At 43.5% G+C, this 22809-nt stretch overlaps 1 protein-coding gene across 1 annotated transcript in view; it reads left to right on the top strand.

Annotated features, from left to right (window-relative positions):
- LOC134355120 (LIM homeobox transcription factor 1-alpha-like) overlaps window positions 1-22447 on the top strand; it is a 331663-nt gene extending 309216 nt beyond the window's left edge. Inside the window, exons 4-8 of the mRNA XM_063064873.1 lie at window positions 1812-1981; window positions 9761-9838; window positions 16222-16291; window positions 19356-19523; window positions 22290-22447. Of these exons, the coding sequence (XP_062920943.1) occupies window positions 1812-1981; window positions 9761-9838; window positions 16222-16291; window positions 19356-19523; window positions 22290-22447 (644 nt within the window). The remainder of the gene's footprint in view (window positions 1-1811; window positions 1982-9760; window positions 9839-16221; window positions 16292-19355; window positions 19524-22289) is intronic.
- The last annotated feature ends 362 nt before the right edge of the window (window positions 22448-22809 follow it).

Genomic DNA, 22809 nt, shown 5'->3' with positions numbered 1-22809 from the left:
ATATATCTGAAGGACTCCCTGCCCAAAGGATTACCATGACTCTTTCTGGAAATGAGAAATAAGGAGACATTAAACAGGTTTCAACTAGCTACACGGTATTAAATTCCACCCTAGTATGGGACACATCTAGGTCGAATTGAGTAAAATCTCCTGGATAACACTCACTCCTATAAATGAGTGGCACAGTGGCACAGGTAGTAGAGCCATTCCCTTATAGCACCAGAGACCTGTGTTCGATCATCATCTTGGGCACGGCACTGTCTGTATGGAATTTGCAGGTACTCCTTGCTACTGCGTGGATTTCCCCCAGATGCTCTGTTTTTCTCCCATATCTCAATAAAGTGTGGATTGGTAGGTTAACTGGCTGTTGTAAATTGCCTCTGGTGTGTTGTTGCATGGTAGAATTTAGGAGGGGTTGATGGGAATGTGGGAGAATATAATGCGACTGGTTGTTAATGGTTGATGTGGACTTTGTGTACTGAAGTTTTAATCTCGTTGCTATTTAACTCAAAATCAGGGAACTCTCATTGTGCATGAGAAATAAGCATGGCATTTGGTTATATTCAGTATTAAATCTTTTCACATACGTCAACAATTTGGATAACAGAATTGATAGAATAGCTAGGTATGAAGTTAGGTGTAAGGGCAGGTAGGGTTGAGGAAGCGGGGAGGCTGTAGAAAGTCTTAGACAGGTGAAAAAAATGGGCAAAGAAGTGGCAGATGGAATATAGTGTGGGAAGGGTATGGTAATACACTTCGGTGGAATGCACTGCCTGGAATAGTGGTAGAGGCAAATACATTAGAGGCTTTTAAGAGACAATTGGATAGGCACATGGATGTAAGGAAGATGAGGGATATGGACATGGTGGAGGTAGGTGGGCTTACTGTTTAGGTGTTTTTGATTTGCTTTCTAGCCTGTTTGGCACAACGTTGTGGGCTAAAGGCCTGTTCCTGTGTTGTACTGTTCTATGTTCTATGTTCATTTTGAAAGGACTGGAATATAAAAGCAAGGATATAATTTTGAGGCTTTATAAGGCAATGGCTAGACTGCACGGAATATTGTGAGCAGTTTTGGGCCTCTTATTTAAGAAAGGATGTGTTGGCATTGGAACGGGTTTAGAGGACCCTCCTCTAAAATATAAATAAAAATAAAAGATAATCCCAGGAATATATGAGGGTTAATATATGAGGATTGTTTGATGGCTCTGGGCCTGTACTCGCTGGAGTTTAGAAGAATATGGGTGATCTCACTGAAACCTATTGAATATTGAAAGGACTCAGAATAGAAACACATCCCTTTAGAATAGAGATGAGGAGGAATTTCTTTAGCCAGAGGGGGGGGTGAATCTAATGGAATTCATTGCCACAGATGGCTGTGCAGTCCAAGTTACTTGGTATATTTAATGCGGAGGTTGTTGGGTTCTTGATTAGTAAGGGAGTCAAAGGTTATGGAGAGAAGGTGTGAGAATGGGGTTGAGAGGGATAATAAATCAGCCATGATGGAATTGCAGAGCAGACTTAATGGGCTGAATATCCCAATTATGCTCTAGTATCTTATGGATGTTATAGGTCTAATGATTGAACTAAAAGGTGTTTCGGATTTCAACAGGTATAAAACTGGGGTATCCTGTTGTGTCCCGGATTGAGATTGAATCTGTTTTGTGGGAGGGACTGTGAGCTTGAGTTTGTGCTGAGGAATGGGATTGCTACTGTACAGTATATGTCATGAATTGCAGAAATAAATGAAGATAACTATACCTACAGAGTGAACCCCCACTGACCTTTCACCTCCTGTCCTTCCTCTGATGTAGCTAAAAGTGATGATGAAGATTGCACCGACAAACTGGGGCAACTACAGTGCAAAGGAGGCGAAGACTTCAAAGACCCCAAAAGACCGAAGCGGCCGCGGACTATTCTCACCACACAGCAGAGGCGTGCCTTCAAGGCCTCGTTTGAAGTGTCTTCCAAGCCCTGCAGGAAGGTAGGAGAAGCATATGAAAGGTGGGAATCCACTATCCCTTATGGTGCACACCTCCGAAACCCGCTGATGAGTTGCAGCAGGAAGCATTAGTTACTCCAGAGACAGCCTGCTTAGTCACAGGCAGAGGAAGAGGAGAAGGTGGTGGGGGTAGGAATGGAAGGATGTGTCCTGTCAATTGGGCTGATGTTCCATGATAGAAGTACTTATTGAACCACATTCCTCCTCAGTGTCAACAGTTGCACATGTAGTCTAAGGGCCTTGCTCAGCCTCCTAAACTCGGCGCAGTGAGAGGAAATGTTATGGCAGGGGATGATGCTAGGGCTGGCGTCATTTTGTCTCCATGCTACCTTATGCAGTGGGTGGCATCACACTGTCTGACATGTCTGGCAAAGGCTTCCCCGGACCAATTTTTATTGTGTATCCGAAGCTTGGTTCTACACTGCATACCAGACCAGTTTGAATATTGATCTAAGAGCTCCCCTTGCACTGCCCTAATGTTGACATGGGAACACCGTCAGTGCTGATCCAATATTGATCTGCATACAGTCTCAACATTGTCCCGACGTTGACCTGTGTCCTCCCTCAGCACTGTCACAATAATTGCCTAGAGGCTCCTCAGCACTGTCCCTATGATGACCTAAGTCCTCCTTCAATACTGCCCTGATATTGTGCTCTCTCTGGGTGCTCTCTCTGGATTGCCTCTATACTGATCCTGAAGATTCCTCAGCATTCTTCTCACTGGCCAGGGGTTTCCTTGCTGTTGCCCAGTGTCACACTATGGGCTACTTTCTGTGCTGGTGGATGCCAGCTAACAACTGCCAATGACAGCCATCTTCTCACAAGACAGCCTATCCTCTTGGTTGAGGCCTTGGTTGACCTCTAGTGACCTCAGTTTACAAAGGAGCAGCCAGTTTTGAGAGGATGAAAACTGGAGTTCCTCATGTTGACCTGTTTGGATCTGGGCTGCAGTGGGTGGTGGGGGTGGGAGAGTGGTTGAAGTGCAGATGGTGAGGGCTAGTTGAGGCTGGAGAGTGCAAAAATACTCTAAACATGGAGTTGCGTGCAACGTAAGGATGGCATCAGAGTGCAAAGAAGGATTCTGGCAGGGAAGGTCAAGGAAATTAATTATATGAGTGGAAAGGAGAAAATAAGTCAGACTGAGATGCATTGGAGATCATTCAGGTAACTGTGTGTGCGGAGCTGTAAATGAATGCTCTGCAGAAAGGGGAGAAAAACTGATGCCAAGATAAGTCTAGAGAGGAAATATTTTGAGGTCTGGCCTCTTTAATAATGGATAGGCCACTCTAAATGTACATGTTTACGTGGATTCTGATTCTACCTACACCCTACTCCAGGAATATAATGGATGCCTGAGTTCACTCTCTTGCTCCTTTGAATATGCATACATTTACCATATATACATTACAGGACACTTATTTATACACACTGCACTGCTTACACATTTTTGAAAAAATAGTGACTCACTTTATTTATAGGTTTCATCTATGGACAGGTTTTCCAAGTCTTTGATCTCAAAGGATATTGCATGGTTGGTTTTGTGTTTTTTTTTACCCTAAGGAAGGTGTCACCTTGCCTCAATTCAGTAGAGTCATATGTCAGTTTTTCATGTTTCCACTGGATCATCACTTGGAATGCACGTATCTTTTCGTTAATTTCCACTCTATCTTTTGTCAGAATTATGTGATTGTGTCACTTCTAATCCTACCTCCTGTTTTCTTAAGATTTCCTCCTCAATTATCACTTCAACATCCCATTCTGAAATAACAAATGGTTTGAATTAGTGTAATGCATAAACCCTATTAGAGTCACAGAGTCATAAAAAAGTACAGCAGAGAAACAGGCCCTTCAGCCCATCTGGTCTGTGCTGAACCATTTAAACTGCCAATTACCTACACTCAGACCATAGTCCTCCACAGCCCTACCATACATGTGCCTATCCAAACTTCTCTTAAGTGTTGAAATGGAGCTTGCATGCAGCACTTGCGATGGCAGATCGTTCACACTTTCTTGACCCTCTGAGTGAAGAAGTTTCCTATCATGTTCCTCTTAAAATTTTCACCTTATTCCCTTAACCCATGGCCTCTAGTAGTAGTCCCACACAGCCTCAGTGGAAAAAGCCTGCTTGCATTTACCCTATCTTTACCCCTCATAGTTTTGCATGTCTCTATCAAATCTCCCATCATTCTCCTATGTTCCAAGCAATACAGTCCTAACCTGTTCAATCATTCCTTATAACTCAGGTTCTCCAGTCCTTGTAAATTTTTTCTGTAGTCTTTCAACCTTATTTACATCCTTCCTATAGGCAGGTGACCAAAGCTGCACACAATACTCCAATGAGGCCTTACCAATGTCTTATACAACTTCAACATAACACCCCATCACCCCATGTTCTTTGATTTATGAAAACCAATGTGCCAAAAGCTTTCTTTACAACCTTCCCTCTACCTGTGCTGCCACTTTCAATGAATTATGTACCTGAATTTCCAATAACTTTCCCCCTACTAATGTCAGGCTCACCAGCTTATAATTTCCAGGTTTATTTTTAGAGCCTTTCTTAAACGGCAGAACAACATTAGCTATCCTCCAGTCTTCTAGTACCTCAACTGTCGCTAAGGATGATTTAAATATCTCTGCAAGGATCCTTATGATTTCTGCACTTGTCTCCCACAGGGCCCAAGGGAACACCTTGTCAGCCACTGGGGATTTATCCACCTTAATTGCCTCAAGACAGTAAACACCTCCTCCTCTGTAATCTGTGTAGAGCCTATGACCTCACTGCTGCTTTTCCTCATTCTATAGACTCTGTATCCATCTCCTGAGTAAGTACAGAGGCAAACAATCTAATTACTATCTCACTCTTTGGGTCCATGCATAGATTAACATTCTGATCTTGCAGAGGACCAATTTTGTCCCTTGCAATTCTTTTGCTCTTAACATATCTGTAGAATCCCTTCCGATTCTCCTTCACATTGTCAGCAAGGGCAACCTCGCACCTTCTTTTAACTCTCCTGATCTTTTTTCTTGTGTTTGTTTGCACTTTTTATACTCCAAAAATACCCAATTTGTTCCGACCTGCCATGCACCCTTTATTTCTTAACCAGGGCCTCAATATCTCTTGAAGACCAAGGTTTCCCACACCTGTTATCTTTACCTTTTATTCTGACAGGCACATACAGGCTTTGAACTCTGAAATATTCAGTTTTGAAGGTCTCCCACTTACCAAGTACACCTTTGCCAGAAAACAGCCTGACCCAAGCCACACTTGCCAGATCCTGTCTGATGCCATCAAAATCAGACTTAATATCCCTGGCATATGATGCTAAATTTGTTGTTTTGTGGTAGTAGTACATTGCAATACATAATAAAAATAAAAATTACAACAAGAATTATATATAAAAATTAAATTTCATAAGTAGTGCAAAAAGAGAAGGAAAAATTACTGAAGTAGTGTTCATACGTTCGTTGTCCATTCAGAAATCTGATGGCAGAGAGGAAAAAGCTGTTCCTGAAATGTTGAGTCTGTGTCCTCAGGCTCCTGTACCTCCTCCTTGATGGTAGCAATGAGAAGAGGGCATGTCCTGGGTGATAGGGTCTTTAATGATGGATGCTGCCTTTTTGGCATCGCCTTTTGAAGTTGTCCTAGATGCTTGATAGGCTAGTGTCCATGATGGTCCTGTCTCAGTTTCCAACTTACTGCAGCTTTTTCCAGTCCTGTGCAGTGGCCCCTACAAACCAGACTGTGATGCAACCAGTTAGAATGCTCCCAACAGCACATCTGTAGAAATTTGTGAGAGTCTTTGCTGACATGCTAAGTACCCGCAAACTCCTAATGAAATATAGCCTTATCATGCCTTCTTTATAATTGCATCAATATGTTAGATCCTCAGAGATGTTGACACCCAGGACCTTGAAACTGCTCACACTTTCCACTTTTGATCCCTCAATGAGGATTGGTGTGTGTTTCCTTGACTTCACCTTCCTGAAGCCCACAGTCAATTCCTTGGTCTACTGACATTGAGTGCAAGGCTGTTGCTACGACATCATACAACTGATCTATCTCACTCCTGTATACTCCTATCACCATCTGAAATTCTGCTAACAATAGTTGTGTTTTCAGCAAATTTAAAGATGGTGTTTGAGCTGTACCTAGCCACACAGTTGTGGATGTAGAGAGAGTAGAGCAGTGAGCTAAGCATGTATTCTTGAAGTACACCAGTGTTGATTGTTAGTGAGGAGAAGACATTATCTTCAATCTACACAGACTGTGGTCTTCTGAAGAGGAAGTTAAGAATCCAGTTTCGGAGGGAGGTACAGAGGCCCAGGTTTGGATCTTGTTGATTAGAACTAAAAGGAGGCAGCAATTGAGGAACAGTGGATGCAGAGGGATTTGGAAGATTGTGTTCAGGAGGAAGATGCCACACTGCCCAGTGCTTGACCCTGTGTTTTCTGGAGAACCCATTGTTATTTGAAACCTTATAGAGAGGGCGTCATGATAGACCCATACGTTTAATAGGGGATACTGATTAGTTTTTGATGAAGAAAAGATTAAGTCCTAAGAAACATGTTCCCGATATTGGGGGAGTCCAGAACCAGAGGCCACAGTTTAAGAATAAAGGGTAGACCATTTAGAACGGAGTTGAGGAAAAACTTTTTCACACAGAGAATTGTGGATCTGTGGAATGCTCTGCCTAAGAAGGCAGTGGAGGCCAATTCTCTGGATTCTTTCAAGAAAGAGTTAGATAGAGCTCTTAAAGATAGTGGAGTCAAGGGATATGGGGAGAAGGCAGGAACAGGGTACTGATTGTGGATGATCAGCCATGATCAGTGAATGGTGGTGCTGGCTTGAAGGGCCGAATGGCCTACTCCTGCACCTATTGTCTATTGTCTAATACAGTATATAGAACTTTGAACAGTACAGCTCAGGAACAGGCCCTTCAGCCCAACATTACTGCGTAGAGCTCTGTGTCAAATTGTCTGCACACATTCTATATCCCTCTATCTCCTGTCTGTTCATACATTTGTGTACATGCCTCTTATGTGTTGTAATGGAACCTGCATCCACCACCTCCATTGTCAGCACTTTCCAGGTCCTGTAACTCTGATAAAACAATATCTTGCCTCACACATGTTATTTAAACTCACCCTCTCATCTTAAACTTATGTCCTCTACAATTTGACATTTTGAACCTACAGAAAAGATTCCATCATTCTTATCTATGCCTTTAATCATTTTATACTTCGATCAGGTCTTCTGTTAGCCTCCATTGCTCCAAAGAAAACAACTGAAGTTTGTCCAACCCCTGCTTAGTGATGAGTACCCTCTAATCCAGGCAGCATCATGATGATTCTCTCCAAAGCCTCCACATCCATCTTGTAATGGGCCAAAGAGAACTCCAAATGTTGATTAACCAGAGGTTTTTTTAACTAAATATAGAGGTTTATGTAATTATGCAGGGCATCGGTATAATGGCGAATCGCAGTTCGGCAGGGTAGTGGAGTCTCAGACTAGGGGTTTAAGGGGAGAGGGAAATGAACTAAAGAGGATCTGAGAGGTACGTTTTTCACACAGAGCACGCTGGGTATATGAAATGAATTGCCACTGGAAGTGCTAGAAACAGATACAATAATAATGTTTAAAAGATACTTAGCCAGGTACATAGGCAGGAAGGGCCAAACACAGATAATAGGACAAGCTTAGACAGGCACCTTGGTCGGCATGCACGTGTTGGGCCAAAGAGCCTATTTCCATGCTCTTTGACTCTATGAGTCTATGAATCTTCAAATCAAAAGTAAACCACATTTGTTTTTAATAAGCTGAAACATACAAATCATTCATGCAAAGGCTATTGATTCCATATGCAGGAGTGCAGGTGCTCAGGAGGATTTTTTTAAATCCCATTTTTACTTCTCAGACTCCTTCCCATCAACAGCTCAGAAAGACTGTTAAATGTTACTGGTTTTATGGACCTGAGTTTGAAAGACAGTGTTAAACAAGTACAGGATGGATGTGGAGACTTTGCTGCTTGGATTACAGGGTGTCTGCTCTAAGCAGAGGTTGGGCAAACTTGGGTTGCTTTCTTTGGAGCAATGGAGGCTGTGGGAGGACTTGATAGAAACATATAAAAAATATATAATGCAGCTTAGGACATTGGTGATTGGAGTTCAATTCCAGTGTCCTCTGTAAGAAAGTTTGTATATTCTTTGCCTATGTGCTCCAGTTTCCTCCCACAGTCCAAAGACCAAATTAGTAGGTTAATTGGTCATTGTAAATAGGTGGGTTGCTGGGCAGTGTGGCTGGTTGGGTCGGAAAGGCCTGTTCCACTCCACATCTCTAAATGAAATGAATTGAAAATGAGTGCAGGTGCTCAAGAGGTTTTTAAAAAAAAAAATCCCAATTTTAGTTCACGGAGTCCTTCCTATGAACAGATCAGAAAAACGTTACTGGACCTGGATTTAAAGACAGTTTCCAAATGCATTCTCCAACGCTTGTAAAGTGATAAATTATTTTAAATAAATGCCTTTCTTTGTTGGAAGTTTTGTTAAGTGAATGTTTCTCATCTAAGGGTGAGCTGTAGCAACAGGAGTTGAAGCTGTGGTTAAAAAGACTCGCAAGTGAGCCATGTGGTTAGTGCGAGAAAGGCAGAAGAAGGCTGGTGAATGATCAGGTGAGCAGGGAGGTGACAAGTGGAACTTAGGCTGAAGATCTATGAGCTGGTGCATATGAGCAGGGTGAGGAATCCAGCAATAATGGTGGAATGTGGGGAGTGTAGAGGAACAGGGGGAATCGGGGAGTGTACCTTCCACTGATCCCTGAATGCTGGAAGATCTCTCTGTGTCAGGCAGCACCTGCGAAGGGAAGTGTTTCAGGTTGAGACTGCCATCTGGATAAATGAAATAATTTGCCAAAATGATTCAGGGGGATACTGATCAGCTGCAGGTATAGGAGGAGAAATGCAGATGGAGTTTAATCTAAGTGAGTGTGAGGCATTGCACATTGGAAGATCGAATGTAAAAGGAAAGCACAGAGTTAATGACAGGACTTGTAACAGTATTGATAAATCTTGCAGTCCAACTCCAATAGCAGCTGCACAGGTTGATAGGGGATAAGGAAGGTATATGGCACACTCGCCTTTATTAGTTGAGGCATTGAGTTCAAGAGTCAGGAGATTGTGTTGCATCTTTATAAAACCCTGGTTAGGCTGTATCTGGAGTTTTGCATTCAGTTCCAGTTGCCCCATTATAGCAAAAATGGGGAAAGTTTGGTGAGGTTAGAAAGGGTTTATCTGGATGCTGCCTGGATTGGAGAGTATGAGGTATACAGACCAGTTGAACAAACTAGGGTCAGGAGGGGACACCTGATAGAATTTTATGAAGTTAGACGGGGCGTAGATAGAGTGGACAGCAGGGTTGAAATATCTTATATGAGATGATGTGCATTTAAAGTGAGAGGGGGAAAGTTAAAGGGGATGTGGAGGGGGGCAGATTTATTTTTTTACACAGGGATATGTTCCTGCGATATGTTGCCTGTGGTGGTAGTGAAGGCAGTTATAATAGAGATTTTGGGCACATAAAAATGCAAAGAATGAAGGACTGTGTGCAGGAAGAAGAGATAAGTTTGATCAGGTGTCATTAGCTAATTAGTTCAGCACAACATTGTGGGCCGAAGGCCCTGTTAATGTGCAGTACTGTTCTATGTTTTATGAATTGCTATGATCCTCACCCTGTGGTTCTATAATTACCTCCTGCTTTCCTTCTAAGGTCAGGGAGACGCTGGCAGCAGAGACAGGCTTGAGCGTCCGAGTCGTACAGGTGTGGTTCCAAAATCAGCGAGCAAAGGTAAGATGTTGATTGTGAGGTTAGCAAGCTCATGTTCAAACTCTTTGAGAGTTTGAGGTTAATTACCCTGGGTGCTCTTAAAATTTAATAAAAACATCATGGGCATCTTCCTTTTCTTTATACACTTTAGTCAGCGGTTCAAAAATATCGGAGCTGGGTGCAAGCTGGTGAAAGGATATAGGCGGCTCAATATACCATCTAACCCCGAAAAAATTGCAAAAAAACGTTTTGTGAACGTTTATTATACTATTTGATGTGAAGAATAACATATCAAAAGTTGGATAATTTTGACACACGGGAAAGCCTCCAAAAATGGCATCAAAAAACAAGATGGCTGCCAGCAGAACAACGTCAAAAATCTGACTGATAACCATCAAATTGCAAGTTTTTTTAAACCTGATGTTTTAATGAATGCTCTTTTCATCAATGTTTTTTCAAATAACAGTAGTTCCTGGAATGAAAGTTGCGTTTGTACTGATGTCATGACGTTATCAATGACGTAATCAAGGGACAACTCTGGTATTAAGTACTGACGTCATGACACATAATATGCTACCTTATGGCTTCTCAGATGCAGTCTTGTTCATCATCCTCTTCTATCACTGGCTCATTTATCATATTGTCACAGTTGCCATCTTGGCAATGCCCACGTGCACTGGTGCATTCCAGCCCATGCTTTCTGCAGGTACACTTTAGCATATTGCACCCTCCCGAACAGTTGCAGTGAATCATCTGAATAAGTACCTCTGGAGCAGGCCTTTTATCTGTCATCACTGAAATGAGTTTTTCTCCTTCTACCCTCCATCCCCACTTAGATGGCTCCATTTCATCACTACAGCCCATCCACTCCATAACCTGGTAGTAAGTCCACAAGGAGTGAAATTTACAGGCTGAGGTGGTTGGTGGCAATCTCTCAGGCGTGGCGAAAGTCTTAGCTCTTGCAACTTTCTTGCAGAGCATATTGTATCTGATAGATGCCAGGGAGTTGTTCTGATTTCCATTGAACAACGCCACCATTGCCCTGCAGCCATTGGTTTTCACAACAACCTGACTTTACTTTGGTGAACAGAATGCTTTCAAACAGTCTCTGATTCCCTTTTCTTTCTTGTTGATTCTTTGGAACCTCGACTTCTTTCCGATCCCAAGTACTCTGGCCGTTGAGCCGTATCCGGTAAAGGCAGGGAGAAACAATAGATCATTACAAGCTGCTTCTCCGAGTATCTGCTTAAGGACCTTGATATTATAGGCATTTGATTTTGCCTTGTCCGAGCGGAAATAGAGTTCAGTGCAGTTTGTTACCACTACATGGTAGAGCAAGAGTACGAGGAGATCTGTGTCTTCTCCAACGAGGGTGGTTTGAAAGCAGACATTGTGACGGCCGCTTTTGCGATCTCAATGTTGGCATCTCCTTCGGCTTGAATCACTTCGCAAACGTTCCATGATGAGCTGGATAATTACCTGCTTATTTGCCTCATTCGACAAGAAGTCCTCCTTTTTTCCAACAAATTTTGTTGCCCCTGTAATGTTCACCTTGTTTGCATTCAAATTTTTACTTTGACACTGGTGAGTGCAGTCCTTTATGCTTGGCCCAACCCCATAACCATCAAACACTACAGTGGCTCTGACATAGTGCTTGACAGTGAATGAGGCGTAGTCATCTGCAATTGAACTGTAGGTGCAACCCCCCCCTCGTCCATTTTGAGCGGTGCAGCAGTGATCCCCCATCTAGAACATAGTGATCTGTCACTGGGACTCGCTGTGTGACAGCATTGTCTGATTTGGAAGTGACACAGTTCTTTATCGCTTCTGCCAGTTGTAGCTTATCCGGCTGGCGCAAGATGTTCTTTGCTTCAAACAAAGACATAGGATATAGACAGAGTTCATAGTTCATCACTTCGTCTAGCCAGAGATCACCTGTCCGTGAAACAACTAGGAACCTCTGGAATAACAACGCTGGATCTATGGTATGGTCTTCAGCAACTTTGACTGCCCTGCTGGATGCTAGTGTCTTGACCTTGGAACTCCTTTTGTGCGGTTTTCCCAACTATGTCATTTCCTATTGCGGACAGGTCATGTACTGTACATTGACATCTTCATTTCCATAAACCCCTATGATTATGTTGTGCAATGATTTCTCATCTGAAAATGGTGTGAAACAGTCTAGTTTTGCTGTGATTTTTTCAAGGTCAGCCTCATCTCTACTCACTCCGGAGGTGGACAACTCCTTATGTTGTTCACCTGTTGTGTAACTATTTGCAGTCAGTTCTTGCACGGCAAGGTTGTAAGATGATGGCACAGTGGAAAACATAGTCCAAGCTACTGTCTGGTGCTCTAACATCCCACTTCCTCGCGTTAGGCCCCCTTGGCTTTTTAGTGAGCATATTAGAGTCTGTTCTATCACAAGATCAGAGCCAAGGCCAGCCCAGTATTGGCTGCTGCGTCTGATTACATGGAACCCAGACTGGAACTTCTGATGAACCTCAGTGTTGTCATCCTCCAATGCATGCGTCTTCTGAAGATAGAGACAAGCCAACTTCAGGTAATCCGGATAGCCAGCGGCCGCGAATATCAGCAAGCAAGCTGAGATGGCACTGAGATGCATCTCCCATGACCCCATTCGATCGGCTGCAACAAGTGCCCTAGCAGTCCCTACCATGGGCTGGTAGTTGACCCACAGTGTGCTGGTTTTGGAGGTCCCTGCCAGTTCATCCTCAAATATGGAGTCAAAGTCAGAGAGAACATTGGTAAGGAAACCTACATTGATTAAAACAATAAGACATTTGGATTAACAGTGACAATAACCATTAAAATACTATGAACACATCATGACATCATGAAATAATAGTTCATAGTTCTGGCGATAAAACACACCCTTTGGGTATTCCCGTTCACATTTTATACCACAACTATGGCACTACCATTGTTAGAAGCAGCGAAATATAGCAAAATAAGACAGGTATGGGTCCGATTCTTTTCATTAGCGGCCATTTTTTTAAACGTCAGAATTTTTTACTTTCCCGTGCTCCGTTTCTGTCCAACTTTTGATATGTTGTTCAGTATGTCTGGAAGTACAAGAAATTACCATAAAACTATTTTTTCAATTTTTTTGGGGTGGGTGTATTTTGGTGCTATATTGACAGCATTAATAGGTTGACAAGTTGTGGATGTACCCAGCCAGAAGTGGCACCTCTGGTGGAGAGGGTGTGGTGGAGGAATTTATGGCACCTGGCTCACTGCCCTACACAATTGGCACTGGTTGAGTTACAGTGCCTATATAAAGTATTTAACCCCCTTGGAAGTTTTCATGTTTTATTGTTTTACGGTATTGAAACACAGTGGATTTAATTTGGCTTGTTTTGACTGATCAATAGAAAAAGACTCTTTCATGTCAAAGTGAAAACAGATCTCTACAAAGTGGTCTAAATTAATTTCAAATATAAAACTCAAAATAATTGATTGCATAAGTATCCACTCCCCCCCCCTTAATATGATACACTAAATTATCACTGGTGCAGTCAATTGCTTTTAGAGGTCACATGATCAATTAAATGGAGATCACTGTGTGCAGTCAAGGTGTTTCAATTGATTGTAGTAAAAATACCCCTGTATCTGGAAGGTCCAACTGCTGGTGTCCTGACAAAAACTACACCATGGAGACAAAAGAACACTCCAAGCAACTATGCAAAATAGTTATTGAAAAGCACAGATCAGAAGATGGATGCAAGAAAATTTCCAAGTCACTGAATATCCCTTGGAGTACAGTTAAGTCAATCAAGAAAGAAAGAATATGGTACAGCTGTAAATCTGCTTAGAACAGGCAGTCCTCAAAAACTGAGTGACCACAGGGACTAGTGAGGGAGGCAACGAAGAGACTTATGACAAAGTTGGACAAGTGAGACTACGCTCACAATAACTGTTGCCTGAGTGTTTCATCAGTTGCAGCTTTGTGGAAGAGTGGCAAAGAGAAAGCCACTTTTGAAAAAAACTCACATAAAATCTCAGCTAGAGTTTGTTAAAAGGCATGTGGAGACTCTGAGATCAGCTGGAAGAAGGTTCTATGCTCTGATGAAACCAAAATTGAGCTTTTTGGCCATCAGACTAAAAGCTATGTTTAACATTAGCCAAACACCGCGCACCATCAAAAGCACATCATCTCTACCGTGAAGCATGGTGGTGGCTGCATCATGCTGTGGAGATGCTTCACTGCAGCAGGCGCTGGAAAGCTGTGAAGGTAGAGGGTAAAATGAATGCGGTAAAGTACAGGAAAATCCTGGCGGAAAACCTGATACAGTCTGAAAGAGAACTACAACTTGGAAGAAGATTTGTTTTCCAGCAAGACAATGTTTCACAACCACGGATTTGGCAGCGCAGTAGATTCAGCAATTGTGCTTGTGAATACGTACGTATCAGTTAATTATTATTTAATTGTGATAGTACTTAACTCCATACTTGTTGTCGTAGTGCTTGTCGAGACTTGGACACAACACAGCAACACTTTGCTGCCTGCTTGTATTCTGCCTTGCCTGAGAAATTAGACTGTCGAGTCAACTGACTCTGAAGACGCGTGGTATTTGTTTTATTCTTAGTTGTTCTTTTCAGCTGCAGTGTAGGCTTCATTTTCCATTTGAGAGTTCTAGTTAACGGCTCTGTTCAGCCTAGCGTTTATTGTTTTCTTTTCCCTTTAACACTGTTCGCATTAAAATCTGTGAACTATCGACCCGCTTCAGTGTCTCTCACTCCGCACTTGGGCCATATCTGAACCTGGTGACACAATGACCCCAAATATAAAGCCAAAGCTACACAGTTAATGTCCTGGAGTGGCCAAGTCAGAGTCCAGACCTCAGTCCAATTGGGACTTTGTGGCTTGACTTGAAAAGGGCTGTTCTCACACGATCCCAATGCAATCTGACAGAGCTTGAACTGTTTTGTAAAGAGGAATGGGGAAAAATTGTAGTGTCTAGATGTGCAAAGCTGATAGAGACCTATCCACACAGACTCAGGGCTGTAATTGCTGCTAAAGATGCATCTACTAAATACTGACTTTAAGGGGTGAGTAATTATGCGATCAATATTTTGTGTTTAATAATTGTAATAAATTTAGACCGATTTGTAGAACTTAGTTTTCACTTTGACACGAAAGAATATTTTCTGTTGATCAGTGTCAAAAAGCCAAATGAATCACAGTGGATTTAAATGTTGTATAACAATAAAACATGAAAACTTCCAAGTGCGGGGGTGGGAGGGGGGTGAATACTTCTTGCAGGCACTGCACAACTGGTCAACATTACACTGATTTGAATGTCCAGCAAGCACATCTACTGGCCAGATGTTTCGTCACACCGTAAAGGCCTGGCCTGCAGAGTAAATACCATAAGAAACCAGCGTTGCTACTAGGTTTCCATACAGCTTTTTCCAATGCCTCAAGTTTGAAGAACATGGGTTGGTAAAGAAGGTTCGATGAAATGGGTAAGACATACACCCAGAAATTAAGTACAAGAGTCAACATTCTCTGTGGATCCCCGGAATGGGTGGATGAAGGATGTGACCTCACCCAAGTCAAGGCAAAGTGACTCCCTCCTTCAAAAGCACACCCTCTTCCAACCAACACGCTTTATCTTACAGAACTAACCAAAACTGTAGAGAAAGAATAATCCCACGTTGAGTGATACACAGTGTGGTGCCAGTGATGGAGAAGGCTCTGTGTTGTGTTGGGTGAAGTGAGTGGACTGAGATTTTGCTGGTGATACAAGGATCCTTATCCCTGGGTATGGAATGACTTTATCCCATTGAGCCACAAGAGACTGCAGATGCTGAAATCTGGAAATAAAAAACAAACCCCTGGAGGAACTCAGCAGGTCAGGCAGCATCTGTAGTCAATGTTTTGAGTGGAGATCCATCATCAGGATTAAGAGCGTAAAAAAAAAGACAGCTAGTATATAGAAATGAGAAGGAGGGGTGATACAGGGCTGGCAAGGGATAGGTGGAATCAGATAGGGAGGGCGGGGGGAGAAAAGGATTAGGCAAATGAAACTAGATGAGGGAAGGGTGGAGACAGAGGTTGGTAGGTGATAGATGGACCAGATAAGAAAGGAATGAAAGACATATGGAACTAGGTGGAGGGGTAATGAGAGAGGGATGAAATAGAAAAGGGAGAAAGAAACTTGGGGTGGGGAAGAAAACCTGGGTGAGTGATTCCACTGAAATTTGGAAATCCAGTGTTCGTACCATTAGGCTGCTGGCTATCCAGAACGTTCTAGTTTCTATTTGATCTCACTGAGCCCAGACTGTGAGGAGGGGAGGGAGCCCACACTGTGCATGGAGGCAAGTGAGCTCAGGTTTCACTGTGATGAGTAACTGACTCTCTTGCTCCTGTCCCCCTGCAGATGAAGAAGTTGGCCCGCCGACAGCAGCAACAGCAGCAAGACCAGCAGAACACGCAACGACTCAACACAGGTTAGGATAGGATGAGACTGACCATCCCATCGCTTCTGTATCACTGCCTCAGACCCAGTCACAAGCAGCCAGTCTCAGAGCCTATCCAATCCAGGAGCTACCTGCTGAGAGAGTGCTGGCAGAAGAATTTCACAGGCATTGTTCTAGAGAAATCACCAGAGAGCAGGGCTGGGGTGGGCAGACGTAAGCTGGGATGGGCACAGCAGGATATTGCTGACGGCAGAAAGGTAAATGTGTGAGGAATGAGACTTGTGGTGTTGAGTTGTGATCACTAAGATCTGCTCTGTTGCTGATCACCTCATCTCCCCATCCCATCTCCTCGTTACCCAAGTTCCTCACCACCCCCTTTAGTCAGAACCCTTCCTAAATAGCTTGTGACCATAGGTTCATTCTCAAATTGCTCTTCTCCAGTACTAGCAATCCATCCCAATCATCCAGTTATCGGCTCTGCTCTGAGCAGCATGCTTTCCATCTCCACTCACCCCCACCACTGTGATCACTACTGTGACCCACCACTGTGATCACCTCTCACCCCCACCACTCTGATCAACTCTCACCCCCACCATTTTAATCACCACTGTAACCTACCACTGCAATCTACCACCCCACCACCTACATCCACTACTCTGGTGAACCTGGAACAAACAATGAAGGACACGACAGGTCATGCAGTATCTGAGGGATGAAAGAAATAGTCAACATTTGGATTTGAAATTCTGCATCATGACTTGCAAACTTGAATTGTAATCCATCACAGACCTTCACACTGTAACTATTTACTCATCCGCACAATTGTAACCCACCACTCGATTTTTAATCTGCCCTTTTCTTCCACGTCTCCTGCAACTCCAGTAAGTTCCTGCCTGTGCATTCACCCTATCATGTCTCAATGCCAGCTGCTGCTGAATTCTCTTCCTCCTCGCTATCTGTCTGCAAGGTCTGCTGTGACTGATTGCACCAACCTTCCCCTGGCTTTCCACCCTGTCACCTGCTTGTTTCATCCCTGTTGTAATACCATGCCATGCTCTGTAAAGAGTTGAGTGAATTTGGGGTTTGAGGGTACAATGCCATGCTCTGTAAAGATTCGGGTGGATTTGAGGTTTGAGGTTACTCTGCCATGCTCTGTAAAGAATCGGGTGGATTTGGGGTTTGAAGTTACAATGCCATGCTCTGTAAAGAGTGGGGTGAATTTGGTTTTTCAGGTGTCCGGGATTGAGATGTGTCAGGGAGAAGAATTAGGGAACAAAGGTCTGCGGTGTGGAATCTGGGAAAAGGAACTGAAAGTGCAGTGTCCATAAGTCTTTAAGACATAGGAGCAGAATTATGTCTTTCAGCCCTACGAGTCTGCTCTGCCATTCAGTCATGGCTGATTTATTTTTATTTTCAGCCCCATTCTCCTGTCTTCTCCTCTTTGATGTCCTTATTAATTAAGAACCTATCAAGCTTTGTTTTAAATATACAAAGCTTCTACAACCATCTGTGGCAATAAATTCCATAGATTCAACACCCTCCAGCTAAAGAAGTTCCTACTTATCTCTGTTCCAAAGGGATGTTCTTGTATTTTGAGGCAGTGCCCTCTCATCCTAGACTCTCCCACTATATGAAACATCCTCTCCACGTCTTTCTAAGCCTTTCAATATTTGGTAGTTTCAATGAGATCCCACTAATTCTTCTAAACTACAGCGAATCCAGACTCAGAGCCTTATATGTTAAACCTTTCAATCCCAGGATCATTCTTGTAAACCTCCTCTGGTCTCTCTCCAATGTCAGCACATCTTTTCTTAGATATGGGGCCCTAAACTGCTCATAATATTTCCACATCTGGTCTGACTAATGCCTTATAAAGTCTCAGCATTACTTCCTTGCTTTTATATATTAATCTTTTCAAGATGAATGCCAGCATTGTATTTACCTTTCTTACAGGCAAGGAAACTGGGAGTTGTAGGATGGTAGTGGGGTGTCAAGGTTTGACTGTTTGAGGGAGGGGAGTTCTGGTAGGGATCTTGGGGAGGTGGGTCTGAGATTGGGATTCAGGGTTGAGGGTCTCCAGGGGTCTGTTATCTGGGGTGAGCTAAGTCTTGCAGGGAGGATGTGTTGCCTGAGCTGGAAGAGAAAGTGAGATGCAAGGCTTGGTTCTGGACTGGGGTTGAATGGTGGGGCACGGGAAGTCTGTGCTTGGTTGTCTCGGTGTCACCACTTCCAGGGATGGGTAAGGGGTCATTCCTCTTTCCAGTGGCATTGATGTGGTCATGTAAGTCACAAATTCAAACATTCATTGACTAAGTCAGAGCCGCATGAAGTGACAAGGACAAAACAACAAATGGTTGGGTACTCAGGAAGTCAGATTAATCCTGCAGCAATGCCAAATGATAAATCTTGGTGGGAAGGATGTGGAGGTGAAATCAATTACACACCAGGAAGACAGTGACTGTTTTAGAGTGATCCTTATGCCACTTTTGGCTTCATAAATATATGCTTTAGTTCTGTTTTCTTTTCTTGCATTTCTCCTAGATTTTGTTAGTTTTTTTTTGATCGAATTATAAAAATATACCAGGCCGCTTGTTTTGGTCTGGGAAGCATTGTTTGCATTGGTGGGAGGTAGCAGATTTGATATTTTATCAGGAACTAAATTTTTGAAGGAAGCTAGATCTCAGGGAAAGCTTTAGGGATGAACTAATTGGATAGCTCTTTCAGAGATATGATGGTTGGCATTCCCTGCTTCTGTGCTGTACTCTTCTATGGTTCTTTAGATAACATTAAATCTGTGTCCTCTGCTTTGTCCCTCACCCCGTGAGCAGGAAGAACTTTATCCCAATTTGAATACTTTAAACACTTGTTTAAAACTTTCCAGAAACGACTTCCATGCTATAGAGAGAAAACCCCACTATAATTTGACCCTCAAACCTGGTGCCATTGTGATCAAGCCTCTCTTGAACATCTCCAACTCCAACCTAACCAGTGAGTCAGAAATGTTTAGCATAACCTCCTTCATGTAAGTGCGGAGCTGGGTGGGATTTGTTCTTCTGTGGCATTCACTTTCTTTTGTCTCTCCTTTCTTGTACAGTCCCAGCGAACACCTCCTCTAACCCTGGGATGGAGACGATGATGAATCCCTACACAACCCTGCCTCCACAGCAGCTCCTGGCTATTGAACAGAATGGATATAACACTGATCCTTTTCGACAAGGCCTCACTCCTCCTCAGATGCCAGGAGACCACATGCACCCTTATGGTGACAGCGTTTTTCTCCTTTATCCACTACATAAAATGTCCCAGGAGGTCGACTGTAAAGTAGGAGTAGGGAAAGGGCAGCTGATCTTATTCCTTGCATCTTGTAATCTTGTCAAATGGGCCCCAAGTTCCCAATCTTGTGACCTTACACCAAGGAGAACCAAGGCAGCAGGCACAGGGTGAAAACGCCTTGTTAATGAGTTGTTAATGGCTAGACTGGTTCAAACTGACAGGAAGAAGAGATTAACTCGCCTACACCATCTGTAGGTGCCCCTCCAAGTCACACTATCCTGGCTTGGAAAGTTACTGCTGGCCCTTCGTTGTCACTGAGTTTAACCATTGAAAGTCTCTCCCTAGCGGCACTGAGAGAACCGTCACAGAAGAACTGTGGCTGCTCAGAAAGGTGGTTTACCTACACCTTCTCAAGTGTTGATCAGGGCTGGGCAATAAATTCTGGCCTTGCAGGCAATGTTAAGTCTCAATAAAACAAAGCACAGGGCAGTGTATTCAGAGCTTTCCTCCAGAGAATGCAGTTGGCCAGAGATTGGAATCCCACAGAAGGAGGCCAAACAGCTCATCATGTCCCACAGAAGGAGGCTAATGTGCCCTTTATGCCTGTGTTGGCTGTGAGAAAGATCAATCCAATTTGTGCTCCTCTTTCTGAGGCCTGGTGCATGATCCACATAGTACAGCTGGCTGAGAGTGACTGCAGGGAGAGTGTAGCCTGTTATTGTCAAATATGAGAGCCATGGCACTGAATAATGCAGAACTGTTTGTTTCGACACACTGCCAACCAAATTGAATTGACCTGAAGTGAATAGCATAGGCGATGGTTTCTAGGTGAAGTTATGTGAGACGTGAAATGAACAGGGGCACCTCATGGGCATGGAGGGCAACACCACTCACAATGCAGTGCAAGTTTCAGCCAACATCGACTCTGACTAGCATTCATAGCACTAATCAAAATCCATTCATGGAGGGTGACTAGCAGGTGAACTGGTGTTTGAAGAGCACAACTGATCTACAGCAGACCCATCCTGAAAGTGTCTGTTAGAGCACGCCAGGGTCCCAAAAACTGAAGGGGAGTTGCTTTGGAGTGAATGAGGGAACTATATTGTTTCCAATGACATAACAGATGCACAAACTTCAAAGCACCAGTCCTGTGCTATCAGGGTCACCTTAAAACAGTGATTCTCAGTTGGTAGAGCCACCTCTGAACCTGGGCCAATTCTCATGGAAGGGTGAGTCTGAGATGGGAGTGAGCACAATGTACCTTGGGTGGGCGGGTGATGGTTATGCCAGTCTCCCTGCCAACACCCAAAAGAAAATAGACTGCATTAGCTCAAATACCAGTGCATTAGAGCCAGAACCAGATCAGGTTCATTATCAGTCTCATTTTGTTTTGCAGTACCAGTCACATTTTTACTATAAATTATAAAATAAATACGTACAGCAAAGAAAAGGAATAATGAGGTTGGAAACATATGCAAAATGCTGGAGGAACTAAGCAGATCAGGCAACATCTAAATAGTCAGATAAAGTGTTCATGGGTTCATGGAGCTACCCTTTCTGATGATGAAAGGGAAGAAGCTGTTCTTTGAATGTTGGTCTTCAAGCTCCTGTGTGGCCTCCCCCATGGTAGTAACAAAAATGGGCTTGTCCCAGATGATGAGGGTCCTTTGTGTTGGATGCTGTGTTTTTAATTATTGGGTCTTCCACCAAATTCATGATCACTCCTTATCTGTGTAGGAGCGATTAGATCATATCCACTTGTCACAGAGAATTATAAAGCCATACAGCAGAGGATCGAGCCTTTTGCCCACAGTATCCATGTCAATCTCTTTGCCCGTCTACACTAATCCCATCTGCACACATTAGCACCATATCCTTCTGCACTTTGACTATTCAAGTGCCTGTCCCAACACCCCTTAAACGTAGTGACTATATCACCATTTACTACAAGTGATGGTAGTAAGAGCACAAAGGAAAGTATGACATGTCATTCATTCCAGTGTCCCCACAGCATAATAGAGGGAGTTCTCACCGCTGGCATTGATCAAAGGTACATGTGAGTGGTCTCTTGTGACAAAGGAATTCTCCCTGGAACTGGCTGATATTTATTTCCCTACCAAGACCAACTAGTTACCTCAGTCACTACATTTACCTTTGTAACAGTGACTTTGTTCACTGAGATAATCAGTTGTGCTACACTTTGGACATCCTGAGAAGGATACACCAGCTGGGACTTAGGATAGTTGCCTCCGGATCAGGAGGCCTTAGGTTGAGATGGTCCAAGTTGTAAAATAAGAAAACCACATCTAGACCTATATTATACTATTATATTATTAAATGTGCTATTTATTGGATGAAGCTTTAATTGTTTCTTCTGAAGCAGAAAAATATCTCACTGCACTCCGTTGGAAAGGAGCAGAGGAGGTTTCTCCAGAACCCTGGCCAATGGTTATCCCTCAGCCAACCCCACTGATCTGCTCCCTACCTCAGGACTGTTGGAAGTCCATTGCTGGGCCTATATCACCTGCTGCCCTTTCACCTTTAGAATTCTAACTGGGCTTCCAAGAGACTTCAGAGATCTTTGGTTCGAGAAGGTTTGGGGCAAGAGTGTAGATTATCTCTCCGTTGTGAATGGGTTGTGGACAGAGGGTGGTGACTGGCCAAGTGGCCTTGTCTGATTGTTGGCTGTCCAGATCTGCTGAGGCCCAGAGACAGATGGGGCTGATGTGTTTATTTCCTTTTCTTCCCTCTGCAGGCAGTGAAACCCTGTTCCATGACATGGATAGCGACACTTCACTCAACAGTTTAGGAGACTGTCTTCTAGCAACCACCGAGGCAAACTCCATGCAGGCTAGGATAGGAAACCCTATAGACCGCCTGTACTCCATGCAAAACTCCTATTTCACCTCCTGAAGTTGGCCGTGTTGGGAGTGGAGTGAGCAGCCTCAGGCACACTCATTCAGACTAATGCTATTCACAACTCTCCCTAAAACCACTTAAGGTAATGGACAAAGCCAGGAGCTTGCCACCAACTGGCTGAGGTACTTGTTTAACTCCCCTCCCCCAACCCCCCACTTCTTATAGCGCCAGCCATGGGGCGGGGGGAGGTTGATTTGTTTCGACTCTGCCTGTGTGACACTTTGAGCTACTGATGTGTTGGATATTCCAAATACAAGACCTTCAGGGCTTTGGTGTCCCGTCAAGACAAGCCTGCAGTTCAGTAGTCATGTGAACCTTCTCTTTTTCTCCTCATCCCTCTGGCCAGGAATGTCTTG

Source organism: Mobula hypostoma, chromosome 12, assembly GCF_963921235.1.
Source record: "Mobula hypostoma chromosome 12, sMobHyp1.1, whole genome shotgun sequence".
Classification (NCBI taxonomy): Eukaryota; Metazoa; Chordata; class Chondrichthyes; order Myliobatiformes; family Myliobatidae; genus Mobula; species Mobula hypostoma.
The sequence above is the reverse complement of the archived record's forward strand: the minus strand, read 5'-3'. Positions and strand labels throughout refer to the sequence as shown.